Genomic DNA, 13,329 nt, shown 5'->3' on the forward strand with positions numbered 1-13,329 from the left:
ATAGAGACAGTAACTGGATTAATGGTTTTTGGGGGTCTGGCAGGGAGACTGAGGGGAATAAAGAGCTGATAAAACACTGAGGAAGAAACTGTTCTAGACTGATTATAGTGATTGTACAATGCTTTTTAATGATTGAACTATTGAATTCTATGGTATGTGAATTATATGACAAAACTTATTTTAAAAAAGAAACTAAACAAAGTGTTCAGAAAGCAGGCCTGCAGATCATCTTTCTAATATTTTTAAAATATTGGGGAGGGGGGAGCTGATACCAAGGGCTCAATAGAAAGTAAATGCCTAGAAAATAATGATGGCAACATATGTACACATATACTCGATACATTTGATGTATGGATTGTTACAAGAGTTGTAAAAGCCCCAAATAAAATGATCTTTTAATAAAAATTTAAAATATATAGTGTCTTGCCCACTTCTGATTTCTTTTAAGACAAATCAAGTCTTTTTGCTCTGGTCTATGCTTATTTATTATCTGGGACTAACAGACACCTTATGTGCAAACACTACAGGAAAACAAAGCCGCGCCAACACCATGGCAGTAGAATGGTAACGAGAAATGCACTAGCACAAGTGCCAGTGCCGCCACTGCTGGCTTTCGGGAGTGCTGAGATGATAAAACATCTCATGTGCTCGCTGCGAGCTGAAGAATTGGTGGCTCAGGTCCACCCAGAGGCACGTCAGAAGAAAGGCCTGGTGACCTACTTCTGAGAAATCAGTCGCTGAAACTTCTGTGGAGCACAGCTCTACTGCACCGCGTGGGGTCACCAGGAGTTGAGTTTGAACTTGCTGGACGGTGACCAGCACTGGCACGCCTAGTCTACGGAGAGGTTGTTGAAGAGGTGGTTGAGACCGCATCCCCACCTGCCACCCTCGTCAGTTCTCTGCAGCTCTCAGGAAACACTGCCCTCCCCCAGTGTCCCTCAGGTCTACTTGGGTCCATTTGAAGCCCGTCTTGACTCCCGAAGACTTTGCCCTCATGCCTGTCTCTGCACATCTCAGTATGCAAGGGAGCTTCATATAGTTTGATGAATACTTCCATGATCTTTCAATGTGGCCTTTGAGACTGCCGCTTTGTAGTCATATCTTACTGTCTTGTACCTTTCACTCAGCAAGTCCCTACACTGCTTCCACTGCCCCGCCACTCCTGCTGCAATCAAGGACACCTCTACGACAGGTGTCAGAGAGGCAGATGTGCCCCTCCTTGGCTGACTCTGCTTGGCGCCCCCTTCTGTCTTCCTTCTTTCTCCTCTTCAGCTGGCCCCTTCCAAGAGTTCTCGTGGCTGGTTCCCTCTGAACCTTTGGATCCTCTTTCTATTCGAAGTACTTTCTTTACTGTTCATTTTTACAGTCACATAGTGCATGGGTGAAATCATCCATATTGGAAAATATTTTAAATACTGAAGGTATAAAAACCCGATGTGATCTTTCATTTTCAATCCCCCTTTTCCAGCTTTCTAAGTTCTTAAATATTCTATATTAAAATGGAAATGACACACATTCAAATTGATAGTTATTTCTGTTGTGACCTAAACAGGAATCAGACTAACTCCACTGTGCAGTGTTTTTGTTTTGATTCAATGATAAGTCTTGGACACATCCCACTTTAGTACTTATGAATATATCTCATTCTTTGTAATTTTTAAGTTCCCTTATTAACCGTATTTGCCATTCTCCTACTGAAGAATAACAGCTTCTTTAACCATCTCCCGCCTAAAAGTTTCCTCCTTTTCCACCATTACAATGATTCAAGAAACAACCTCACCTGTGATTCTGTGTGGCTATATGTGGATTTCTTATGAACATTTATAAATTTGATACAAGGCCTATGGCTTGGTAAGAGCTTTCTCATGACATCAAGGCATGTGGCTCTAACTTACTGCTGTCCCATTCCTGCCCCATAGTCTACATTATGGGGGTGTGCCATCATTTAGTCGGTTCCCTATTGTCCATTACGCTCCTCTCTAGTTTTGTCGAATCAACCCTGTGGCAATAAACACAAATGTGTATTCTGTAATACATTTCATTTTTAAAATCATTTTATTGGGGCCTCGTACCACTCTTATCACCATCCATCCATCCATCCATCCATTGTGTCAAGCACATTTGTACATTTGTTGCCATCATCATTCTCAAAACATTTGGTTTCTACTTGAGCCCTTGGTAACAGCTTCTCATTTTTCCCCTCCCTCCCCGCTCCCCCTTCCTCAGGAACCCTTGATAATTTATAAATGATTACTATTTTGTCCTGTCTTACACTGTTCACTGTTCTATAAGCTAGCGTCTTCTCGTCTGTAAAATGGGAATTAAAGCGATGGAGCGGCCAGCACAAGCTCTTACAGCCCTTTCGAAATCCAAATACTTTATTTGGAAGGAGGAAAGAAAGGTGGTAGTCTGAAAAGGCAGAGGGTGTGTGTGTGTGTGTGTGTGTGTGTGTGGTGTGTGTGTGTGTGTGTTGGGAACTACATACCCCGTGGAGCTTCATGTAGAGGCCGCAGGCGTTGCACACGGGTTCGCCCTCAGCGTTGCGGCGCCACAGGGTGGTGGTGGTGGTCTGGCAGTTGGCACAGGAGAGGCCCACGCGGCGGGAGGCTGACTGCAACACAGGAGACACACCCGTGAAGCCCAGTTAAAAGCAGCAGGCTTTCCTCGTTAGCAACACGGGCATGGGTGGCAGGCTGAGCCCTAAGAGCGCTGCATGAGACCTGGGCCAGTCGTAAGACCTCTTTCTCCCCCTTCGATGTGACTGAGAGCAAAGACTGGTGCGGCGCAAGAAAACTGAAGATCTGGTTTCTAGTCCTAACTGGGCACTTGTTATTCATTCACCTGCAGATGGATACCCAAGCAGAAACCAGGCTCTTAGCAGAAAAGCTGCTCGATTGTATCCAAGTATCATCAGGGTCACAAGAAAGGGAAGCATCAGGGTATGTGATGCCCCCCCCCCCCTGTATATGCACAAAGCTAGCTGGTATTGATCAGATCAGGTTACAGCAAGAGAATTGAGCCAGGAGTAAAACATCTAGCTGGCTCCCAGGCTCAATTCCAGCAGATTCTTCACAAGCTACGCACCCCCTCCCCTGCTCCCCACCCCTCACACAACTTGCTCGACCTCCCTGGACTTCAGGTTTTATTAATTGAAAAACAAGGTAAGCGGGGGTGGGGTGGGGGTGGGGGTAGGGGGTAGGGGCTTCTCTTAGAGTTGATGTCAATACTCCAGTCCCTGGAGAAGGACATCATGCAGGGTAAAGTAGTGGGGCAGGACAAAAGGGGAAGACCCTCAGCAAGATGGACTGACACAGTGGCTCCATCGGTGGGCTGGAGCGTAGGAACCACTGGGAGGATGGAGCAGTGTTTCATTCTGGTGTGCATGGGGTTGCTTTGGGTCGGAGCCAACTCCACGCCGCCTAACCACCACGGCAATGGGAAGGGTAAATGCCGTCACTCAAAGCCAGGGAGTGCTGAACCAGGCCCTGAGGAAGAGCTGCGGACGCCTGTCCATCCTGCAGGTGGCTGGACTTCAGCGCTCCGAGGGGCTTTCTTACCAGGCGGCGCTGGGGCTTAATGAGGGGCCGGTTGATGCCATTCATCTTGTGGTAGAGGCCACAGGCGTTGCACAGGTAGTGGCCTGTCCCGTCCCGCCTCCACAGTGGGGTGGACATGGCCCCACAGTTGACGCATTCTCTGCCTTCTGAGAAATCATCAAACATATCTGCTGGGAGAGACACACAGAGGACCCCGTTTTTATTGATGCCGAAAAATCTCTGTGAATGCGGTGACCACAGAAGAAGGCCCGGTTTCTTCTAGAAATGTCAGATCAGCATGGTTGGCCTGCCCTCGCTCCATGGTGGGCAGGGGAGCAGCTCCGTGGGCTGTGGTGGAATGAGGGCATTTTTATTCCTGGGGACCCCAGGCACAGCAGGCCCTCCCTGGTCAGCAGAACAGGTAGAGTGGGCAGAATCGCAGGCCTGGGGCCAGGAGTGGGCTCTGGACTTCAGTTTCAGATCCTCATCCAAAGCCTAAAGCCTGAACCAATGCTGAGCTCTGCTCAGAACTTTCTTCCCTGTCTTTCCCTTTCAAAACCGAGAGTATTCGCCCCGTTGAGTAAAGTTATCATAAATATTTACTTCAGGAAAATGAGCAAAGACTGAAACATCTAAAGAGACTATAGATCATATATAATCCTCAAATAACAGATCACCAGTGTTCTCAGACTGTTCTATTACATCCTTTGCAACACTTTATATATTGGCATAGACCTTTTCCTTGTTGAGGTCAAGATAATGTATATGTATACATATAAACTGGGGGCCTATTTTTCACTTAAAAACAAACCACTTGGGAATTTTTCATGAACTCATTTTAAGGCAACGTAATAGTCTACCATCTAAATGTGCCGTCATCAGACTTTACCATTTTAACAAGTATTCCCAATTTGTGTTTTAGCACAGCTGTCCCTTGTCCTGCTGCCAGGGGCAGGGGTGAGCTCTTCTCCAGTGGGGGGATTGACATCGCTGAGCGTCCTTTGTCAATCAGAACCCAAATCTGAGGTTCATAGTTGCACATTTGGCGTGCGTGTCCGCGTACCTGTCCCAAGGGAGCCTGGGCGGGAGAAGAGGGTAGGTGAAAGAGCCCTACCCCCCACTCTGGGTACATAAACAGTCATTTGCACCTGCAAACAAGTAGCTGTGTGTCTACACCAAGTAAACAGTGTGCAGGTGTGAGGGGCTGTTTGCTCAGGCCAGCGAGCTCAGCACACACCAGGGACGATAGGCTATTTTTGCACCTGGGTCAGACTGAGAGTCCTTTCACCAAGGTCAGCTGCCTTCAGAGGTGCACACGAAAAGGGAACTCATGTCCTGTTTGCTCCCCAGCCTGCAAAGTGTGGATTGAGCAACAACCTGCATGCCCAGGGTGAAGGCCGTCGCCGCCACCTCCACAGCCACGTGCTGGCTGGCCCATCTGCCGCCAGTCAGCCCTCTCTTCAACTCCAGAAGCCAGTCACTGGAATCAGAGAGACCAGTCACATTCACAGAAAGGACCCCACTAGGCAAAGCCCCTCTCTGGACCTTGGGGGAAACACTAGCAATATAGCTATTTGGGGTGCTTGTAATAAACGCTAGATGGCACTACAACCTCAAAATGGAATTAAGACACAGTTGTCTTAAACCCTCTCATCTCAGATCTCCTGCTGAAGGGGAGGAGCCACCCTAGGTGGGTTTCTGACACTGTTGATGGGAGTCGAAAGCCTGGTGCTTCTCCCACAGAGCTGCTGGTGGTTTCAAACTGCTGACCATGCGGATGGCGGCCCAACACGTAATCACTATACCATCCGGGCTCCCTACTGGAGGCCTTTTTAGAGCATCTTTGCAGTTCAAGAGAAGCCCTGGTGATGCAGTGGTTAAAGCACTCCACTGCAAACAGAAACGTCTGGGGTTGGGACCTCCCCGCTGCTCTGCCGGGTAAGGCTACGACCGCCTGCATGCATGAGAACACACCGCCTTCGAGGCCCCACGGGAGCTCTGCGGTCAGCCAGAATCAGCTTGGGGACAGTGGGTTTGGTTTGGGTTTTCAATCCAAATGCAATACAACACTCTTAGTCTTGTTTTTCTTTCTTATGGAAAAAAATTCAACATAATTCAAAGAAAGCAGAATATAAAAAGGGACTCTTAACGGCCTGTCATCTCGCTTCCAAAATCTGTGCCCAGTGTTGCCTCATCTGTACCTCCAACCACTAGTTGAGTCATTGGCTGAGTCATCTAGGAAAATTTTAGATGTCCTATCATTTCATTCATAAATATTTCAGCTCTAAAAGATAGAGACTCCCATTTTTCCCCTTGTAGAGATAAGCAGGCAGTTTTCCGTGTTCAGGTTTATGTAAAGAAGGCTCCAGAGACAGAATCTCGTCATTCACTTCTCATTTCTGGAGGGGTCATTCCCTCTCTTCTTCCCACTGACTGCTTCGCCTCGGGGACAGTCCCTCATTCAAAGAGCCCCCCAGCCACCCCTCAGGCCTCCTTTCTGCCACCACTCCCCTCACAGTGCCTTGGAGACTCCAACTAGCTCAACCAATGGATGAGCAAATAGTTAAAGGCATTGGAGGTTGGCAAATAAGTGTTTATCAGTGACAAATATTTACTAAGCATCTGCTACTTAAGTACTCCAACAGACTGACGCCTGCCTGGGCTCGAAGGAGCCTGGCTCGCAGAATGCTAATGACCTAGTTGGGGGAACTGGAGTTGAATACTGATAATGAGTAACAGTATTAACCTGGTTCATTTGGGGAGCACACCCCTGACTGAGTTGGAGGCCTGAGTGGCAAACACTTGCTTCTTGGCTAGAGGGCATGAGTCTGACCTGGGCCTGCAGCTAGAGGGAATGAGCAAGGGTTTCAATGGCAGTCTAAGGCAGGCTCTGGACAAGAGGGAAAAGCATGCTTCCTAAAGCCAGCCGGACACACAGCCGCGTCGATCCACAACCCACCACCAGCTCCACTCTGCATACACTTCTGTATTTTCTACTGCAAAACCTTACCACCAATCTACTCAATAAATGTTACATAAGATTTTTAAATGATTATTATAGCTTCCCCTGGCTGGCAGCGCGGAGGCCGCACGATGCCTGGAGCTCCTGCAAAAGACGGGAACCAGCAGGAGTTCGTCAGAGCTCTGGCAGCCTTCCTCAAAAAGTCCGGGAAGCTGAAAGTCCCTGAATGGGTAGACACGGTCAAGTTGGCCAAGCATAAAGAGCTTGGTCCCTATGATGAGAACTGGTTCTACACACGAGCTGCCTCTACAGCATGGCACCTGTACCTTCGGGGTGACGCTGGGGTTGGCTCCATGACCAAGATCTACGGGGGGCGGCAGAGGAAGGGTGTCATGCCCAGCCACTTCAGCCGGGGCTCCAAGAGCATGGCCTCCCAGATCCTTCAAGCCCTGGAGGGGCTCAAGATGGTGGAGAAGGACCAAGACGGAGGCCGCAAACTGACACCTCAGGGACAGAGAGATCTGGACAGAATCACCAGATAGGTGGCAGCTGCCAACAAGAAACATTAGAACAAATGATGCTGGGTTAATAAATTGCCTCGTTTGAAAAAAAAAAGATTATTATAAAAACAGTGTTACTATGGAGGAAAATGCTTACAGCCTATCCCAAAACATGAAGTGAAAAAAACACAACTCACAAAAAGAAACACAAGTATTGGTGGTAGCTAAGAAGAAAAAGGAATCTCTATTAGGGTAGATCAGTTTTGGGTTTTTTCTAAAGCAACCATTCGATGTCATAATTGCCTACTTGAAAAAAAATCAGATTGAAGAAAAGCGAAGCAGGCGTCCCACGCTGTTCCCTGCCCACCATGAGGAAGGGACTGGTGTTTTGTCACCCTTTGCCGGCCGGGTCTATTTTTGTTCCCTTGGATTGAGCATCGGAGAGGACAAAGTTTGAAGCCTGCTGCTTGGCACCTCCTGGCAATGACAGCCTGTGTGGACCTTGTGAACAGCCACCTGGATTTCTTCCCTGGAAATGTACGGGACTGAGCTGCCCGTGGGCAGGGGCAGGGCAAGAGGGTGCAGCTACAACAACTGACTTAGGAAAGTCCCACCCTGTGCTGGGCATCCAATTCTCAGAAGTGGGTCAGCATTGCCCTACATTCAGAGGAAAGACTAATAATAGCTGTAAAGTACTTTGCAAATAAGAGGGAAAAGCTTACAACAATGGCTGTAAAGTGATTTGCAAATACCAAAGGAGATAATGATGATGGATTATTGCTGGAAAGCAGGGGCTGGAGGGCTTGGGGGGCAGTGGGGAAGGCCAGGGACAAACCTTTGGGTTATTGGGGTGGGGGAGTAGGAGATTTGAGAATCTGACCTTTCCGCAGACCACTGGGGCCAAGGTCAGAATGACATATAGGAGTAGCTCTGAGAATTGGTGGCAGGGGATCTGGCATCAAGGTGGACACTTTATACTTCTGAGGTCTCACTGGGAAATCAATTAACTAACAAGAACATTAGCAATGAAATGACAAAGCAAAAAAAAAAAAAAGAAAAAGAAAGGAAAAAAAATGTTCATAATTGAGCAATATAAAAAAAAAAGAAAAGAAATGACAAAGCATTGGTGCCCTAATCCCAAAACTAAGGATTTAAATTCTCCCTTTCTTCTGCACTTCACTTAAAAAAAAAAAAGAAATTAAAATGGAACCAAATTCAGCCTGATTTTCTTGGGTATCCTCCACCTTAGTAGGCAGATTCCTTGGAATTAACACCACTTATTTCCACCCTAGAGTCTGAAAGAAAAATATGGGCTAACAAGAGGTTGAAGGTTCCCAACCTAACACTTCCCCCCACCACCCCAAGAGAACTGATGTAATCAAGAGCCTAAAACTTTGACCTCTCCTCTGACCTGCCCAATCCATCTCAGAGAACCCACCCACTGTGCTGTCTGCCTGAGGGGCACCAGCAGGGTGAGCCAGGATGGAGAAAGCAAATCAGGAGGGAGCAGGAGCGAGAACCAGAAGGAAGAAGCCGGGTTCTTGGTTGGCAGTGTCCCTCCTGCAGGAGAGAAAAAGAACGGAATCAAAAGATCTCCATGTGGCCATTGGGGAGCCTGACACTGCACACTCTGTCCTACCAGGGCAGCATCCGTTCCAGGGCAGAGAAGTGAGTGGAGAGATCGCCACCCTTTTGAGGGGCGCTAGGTTGGCAGTTCAGAGCCACCAGCCGCTCCTGGGGAGAAAGACGAGGCTATCTACTCCATTAAACAGTTAGTCTTAGAAATTCAAAGGGAGTCGGTCTACCCTGTCCAGGGTCATTCTGCTACCACGCTGACTCAATGACAGTGAGTTTTGGATTGGTTTGGGCCTCCCCTAGGGGCCCACCATAGAGTCTACTGTGGTGCCGTACAAGCAGTCTTGGGCCATTGTTTCTGTGGATAGCACCGCAACCCCAACTGTACCCTGACATGCACTCGCCTGCCCTGGGGCAAGTGCCGGGCAAGCCTGGGAGAAAATCTTCACCCACAGCTGGCTGTTCGAGCTGGGTGGCAAGACAAAGAAAGCCCCGGGCAGTGTGGCGGTGCTTGGGCCGTCTCAGGCGCTCCCACCCCTTCCTCCCTGCTGCACATCTTCACACTGGGCAGAGAAGACACGCAATTGCCATGGCACTTACCATCAAACCCTGAGAAGGGCCCATGCCCAGCGCAGCTACGGCTGTGCTGCATTCAAAGAGGAGGTCAAGGGGACTCACAGGGGAGGGCTTCTTGAAAAGTGGCACGCCTTGAGCTTAGACGAAGGAGGGGAGAGGGCCTACCCGGCAGCAGAAATAAACACCCAAAGGACCAGAAAGGACTCAAAGGATGACAGGAACAGAGCCCCAGGGCCACCCAAATGTCCCCTGATGAACCACAGCCCCATGTCCCATCCAAAGTTCACCAGAAACCCTGTTGGATTTCCTGAAGGGCCGGGCCGGGCCTGGTCTGTCAGTGGGTTGGCGCCTGAGGCCGGGGTTTGAGTTGCAAACAAGTCCTGAGGTTTTCCTGGCAGCCCAGGGGCCTTCGGTCTTCTGGGCTTTGTCAGAGCTGCGCCAAGGGAGGCCTGTGACAAGAGGCTGCAGAGGGAGGGCGGGCAGCTCCAGCCGAGCTCCAGCTGGCGTGCATGAAAGCTCCTATTTTGGAAACTCCTGTAGCTGCTGATCAGAAGTTACCGCCAGGCTTTGTGAGAGTCGCCCTGAGGAATTCAGGGATCTCTGCATCTTTGTGGCATTTACCCCGGAGTCCGGCAAAGAGTTCCAATCTTGGGAGCCCACGGGAGCAGGTCTACTCTGTCCTATAGGGTCCCTATGCGTCAGCATTGACTCATCAGCAGTGTGGTTTTGGGTTTCGGTTTTGTTTGTTTGGGGTTTAAATTTTTTTTTGTTTTTTTAAGTGTGGCTTCACACCTGAGGGGAGCGTTAAAGATGTCCCTCAGGAGTATGGGTAAGAAATTCAAAGGAGCAGGGATGTTCTGATAGGACTAAGAAGAGCACCAAAAACAAGAAAAACAGAATCAGAGAGGGGAAGAGAGGGAGGTTGGAGAGAAATAACTGTAGAAAACCCGTTCAAAACTGAAGCCAAAGAACAAATGATAAGTTGGAGGAAAATATATATAGCGCACTACGAGGAATTAATTACCCCTAACTCTCCCAAACTCACTGCCATTGAGTCGATGTAGACTCATAGAGGCCCTGTAGGACAGGGTAGAACTGCCCCTGTGAGTTTCCCAGACGGGAACTGTTAGGGGAGAAGAAAGCCCCAACTTTCTCCCGAGAAGGGGATGCTGGTTTCGAACTGCTGGCCTTGCAGATCTCAGCCCAACTTGCCACCACTATGCCACCAGGGCTCCTAACGATCCCTAAGATAAACATGAAAGTAAAAGGACCGGGGCTGCGGGGGAAAAAAAGACCCTCGACTGGGTGTGTTGACGCAGTGGCCGCAGCAATGGGCTCCAACATGAGGACAGTTGTGGGGATGGTGTAGGATTTGGCGGAATTTCCTTCAGTTATACAGAGAAAGAACCACTTGGGGCACCTACCGACAATAATAACAATGAACAAAGATCACCTTGGGTGATACAAAGAGTTAAGGAGTAACCAAAAGGCTGGCGATTGGAATCTGCCCTGAGGTCCAGGGATCTTCAGAGAAAGACACCTGCCCTTGAACACCCAGAGGGGCATCACTGTCCTCCGAGACACAGGAGGCGCCGTGAGTCAGACCCGACCACAGCAGCGGCACGGCTCTTACATGATGAGCCGTTTTAGAAATTACAAAGAGAAAGATGAAATGTGTACCCCAAGAAGCAGCAATCTCTGCCATCAAAGAGACTGTGAGAGATCTCTGCTTCCTAGGGATCAAGCACTCCTCCCTTGAAGCTTTAAAAGCTCCCCATTTCCACCTCAGCACCTTCCCTTCTGAAAAGTCTTGGCCTGTGCTGCCACTTGGAATGCTACCATGGTTTAGCAAAGCTAGGTCTTGCCCAGGCCAGAACGCATACACCAGTGAACTGGCCCAGAAACCTACATCTGCCTGCAGGTACCTTAACCTTGCTGGTGGGGCCCAGTCTTCTCCCCCCGTGGCAATAGGCAGTATTCATCTATTAAAAAAACCCAGTACATGAGAGACATGTTGCCCGCATGGGCTGTAAGAAGCCCAGGGCACACAGATGCTCAGTTCTCCCACCTTGTTTGATATCGAAAATATTTCAGGGCACAGCTCTTCAGAACACCAGATTGCAAGGTGCTTTGCAGAAGGGATCTTTGGGGGGATGAGGTTTTGAGATCTTCCAGAATCAACCATATGTAGGGAAAAACAGCACAAAGGTTTCTCCACAAAATACAGGGTTCACTCCCCAACTAGCTCCAGGAAGCACTGCTCCGTGCTTTACAATTTACATCTGGTGGTCAGCCATGGTTACATCAGGGACTTGCCCTTTGTGCCAGACAAGTCCATGGAGGACAACGACTGCTCCATTGCTATTAAAAGCACTTGCTTCTATCTCATTTCCATGCTGACTCATAACAACCCAACAGGATAGGGTAGAACTGCACCTGTGGGTTTCCGGGGCTATAAATCTTTATGGGGGCAGACAGCCTCATCTTTCTCCTAGAAGCAGCAGGTAGATTTGAACTGCTGACTTTGTGTTTATCAGCCGAGCATGTAACCCAATATCCTATCAGGGCTCTAAGAATATGACAGCCTTGCCTGCAATATAGAAATTAAACATCTATAGACTCCTGAGGACAGTTACTGTGTCCTCTTCCACCTGTGATCCAAAGGCTAGTACACCATTTAAAAAAACAAAGCAAAACATTTTATTGGGGGCTCTTACAATATTCCACACATCAGTTAGTACACCATTTTAAAAGTAGTTATATGGAAACAAAAAAAATAAGAGGAAGAAAGAAAGAAAAAAGTAGAGACTTCTCACAGAATGTGCTGTTTTTCACTTCTGTTTTTTAAACTTTCCATAATGTTGTTTTGTCCTAATAACAAGAGTTGGTTTACAAAGATTGTTTTGGTGAGTTATTTCCTTATCCTTTGAATTCTCTTGATGTTCAAGGAGGACCCTCAAGTACTCTGCAGCATGTGGGAGCTGAGAACAGTCATGCCAGGGGAGCCAGGGCCACCAGATGCCCTGCCTGCTAGTCGCCAGGCTGGGAGGAAGGAGAGAATCCTATCCCCAGAGAAGATGATGCACAACGTGGCACGCAATGCTTGGACTCCCAAATTGACCACTGACCTCTCACAGCTCCCTGAACTTCAGGCTGATCGTTCTATGATCACTTATGGCCAACTGGAAATGTTTGCCCCTTATTGGACTCTGGGCACCGCGCCCAAATTGGCACCCTCAGTTCTCTGCTTTCTCGGTTACTGCATTTGGGTTGGCACGGAACCATGCCTGGTATGTTCAGTGGTGTCCATGAAGACTACGGGTGGGGCTTCATGTATCACAGATTGAAGTCCTGGAAGGGATATTTTAAGGAGCTCAATGCACTTTCAGGAGGAAACCAAGGTGCAGTGGCAATAAGGGACCCCCCTGAGGTCCCACACACATTAGGTAACTGAGCTATACCTTTTGCAGCCACCACGCTGCATCTCCAGATGTATCACAAACCCGCTCAATTCCTATTCACTGGCCATATTTTAGGGAAACCCAAGGCCCTAAGGTGTCTGAGAGAAACTACACCAATAATGCCAGGAGAGGGCTTAAATCTGAGCACTCTACCTGGCAGCTTACCTGGTCTGTTTGGTTGAGTGCCATCAATCCAAGGCAAGAAAGTAGGTGTGTGTGTGTGTGTAGATGAATATATATGGAAAAGTATATCACACTGCACTATATCACAGCCCACTCTTGCCATATCGTTATCAATATGCTCTAATAATTTATAATTCACTGGAATAAAAGGACCAAAAACGTAATAAACAAAAGGAGGGGGGAATATTAATTAACATGATCATAGCAAAAAGACAACACAACCCTAAGGATTAAGAAAACTGAGTTGCACAGGGAATCCAGGACGGATGATCCCTTCAGGACCAGTGGTGAGAGTGCCAGTGGAGGGAAGGTAGGGAAGAAAGGGGGAACCAATTACAAGGATCTACATATAACCTCCTCCCTGGAGGACAGACAACAGAAAAGTGGGTGAAGGGAGACGTCGGACAGTGTAAGATATGACAAAATAATAATTTATAAATTATCAAAGGTTCATGAGGGAAGTGGGAGCAGGGAGGGAGGGGGCAAAATGAGGAGTTGATGCCAGGGGCTTAAGTGGACAACAAATGTTTTGAGAA

General features: G+C 48.3%; 2 protein-coding genes across 5 annotated transcripts in view; one reads left to right on the forward strand and one right to left on the reverse strand.

Moving 5' to 3' along the window:
* The window catches only part of GATA4 (GATA binding protein 4), a 103,201-nt gene that overhangs the window by 8,665 nt on the left and 81,207 nt on the right, over positions 1–13,329 (reverse strand). For 3 of the 4 annotated variants that reach the window (XM_045286906.1, XM_045286905.1, XM_004707642.2), the window contains exons 3-4: positions 3,558–3,724; positions 2,486–2,611 (exon numbers count right to left, since the gene is read on the reverse strand). In XM_045286906.1, coding sequence (XP_045142841.1) covers positions 2,486–2,611; positions 3,558–3,724 — 293 coding nt within the window. Of the gene's footprint in view, positions 1–2,485; positions 2,612–3,557; positions 3,728–13,329 lie in introns of all 4 variants that reach the window. The other variant, XM_004707641.2, reaches the window with a different exon arrangement.
* On the forward strand, positions 6,630–7,040 carry LOC101642369 (40S ribosomal protein S19-like). The gene has a single exon (XM_013005914.2). It carries the CDS (start codon positions 6,630–6,632, stop codon positions 7,038–7,040), a length of 411 nt encoding a protein of 136 aa, XP_012861368.1.

The sequence above is a fragment of the Echinops telfairi genome, unplaced genomic scaffold, assembly GCF_000313985.2.
Source record: "Echinops telfairi isolate 266 unplaced genomic scaffold, ASM31398v2 ScPeMD7_9;HRSCAF=40, whole genome shotgun sequence".
NCBI classification, from domain to species: Eukaryota; Metazoa; Chordata; class Mammalia; order Afrosoricida; family Tenrecidae; genus Echinops; species Echinops telfairi.

What these genes read in the sequence shown, in the direction of transcription:
- LOC101642369 (XM_013005914.2), top strand. Translation starts at nt 6,630, where the DNA reads ATGCCTGGAGCTCCTGCAAAAGACGGGAACCAGCAGGAGTTCGTCAGA.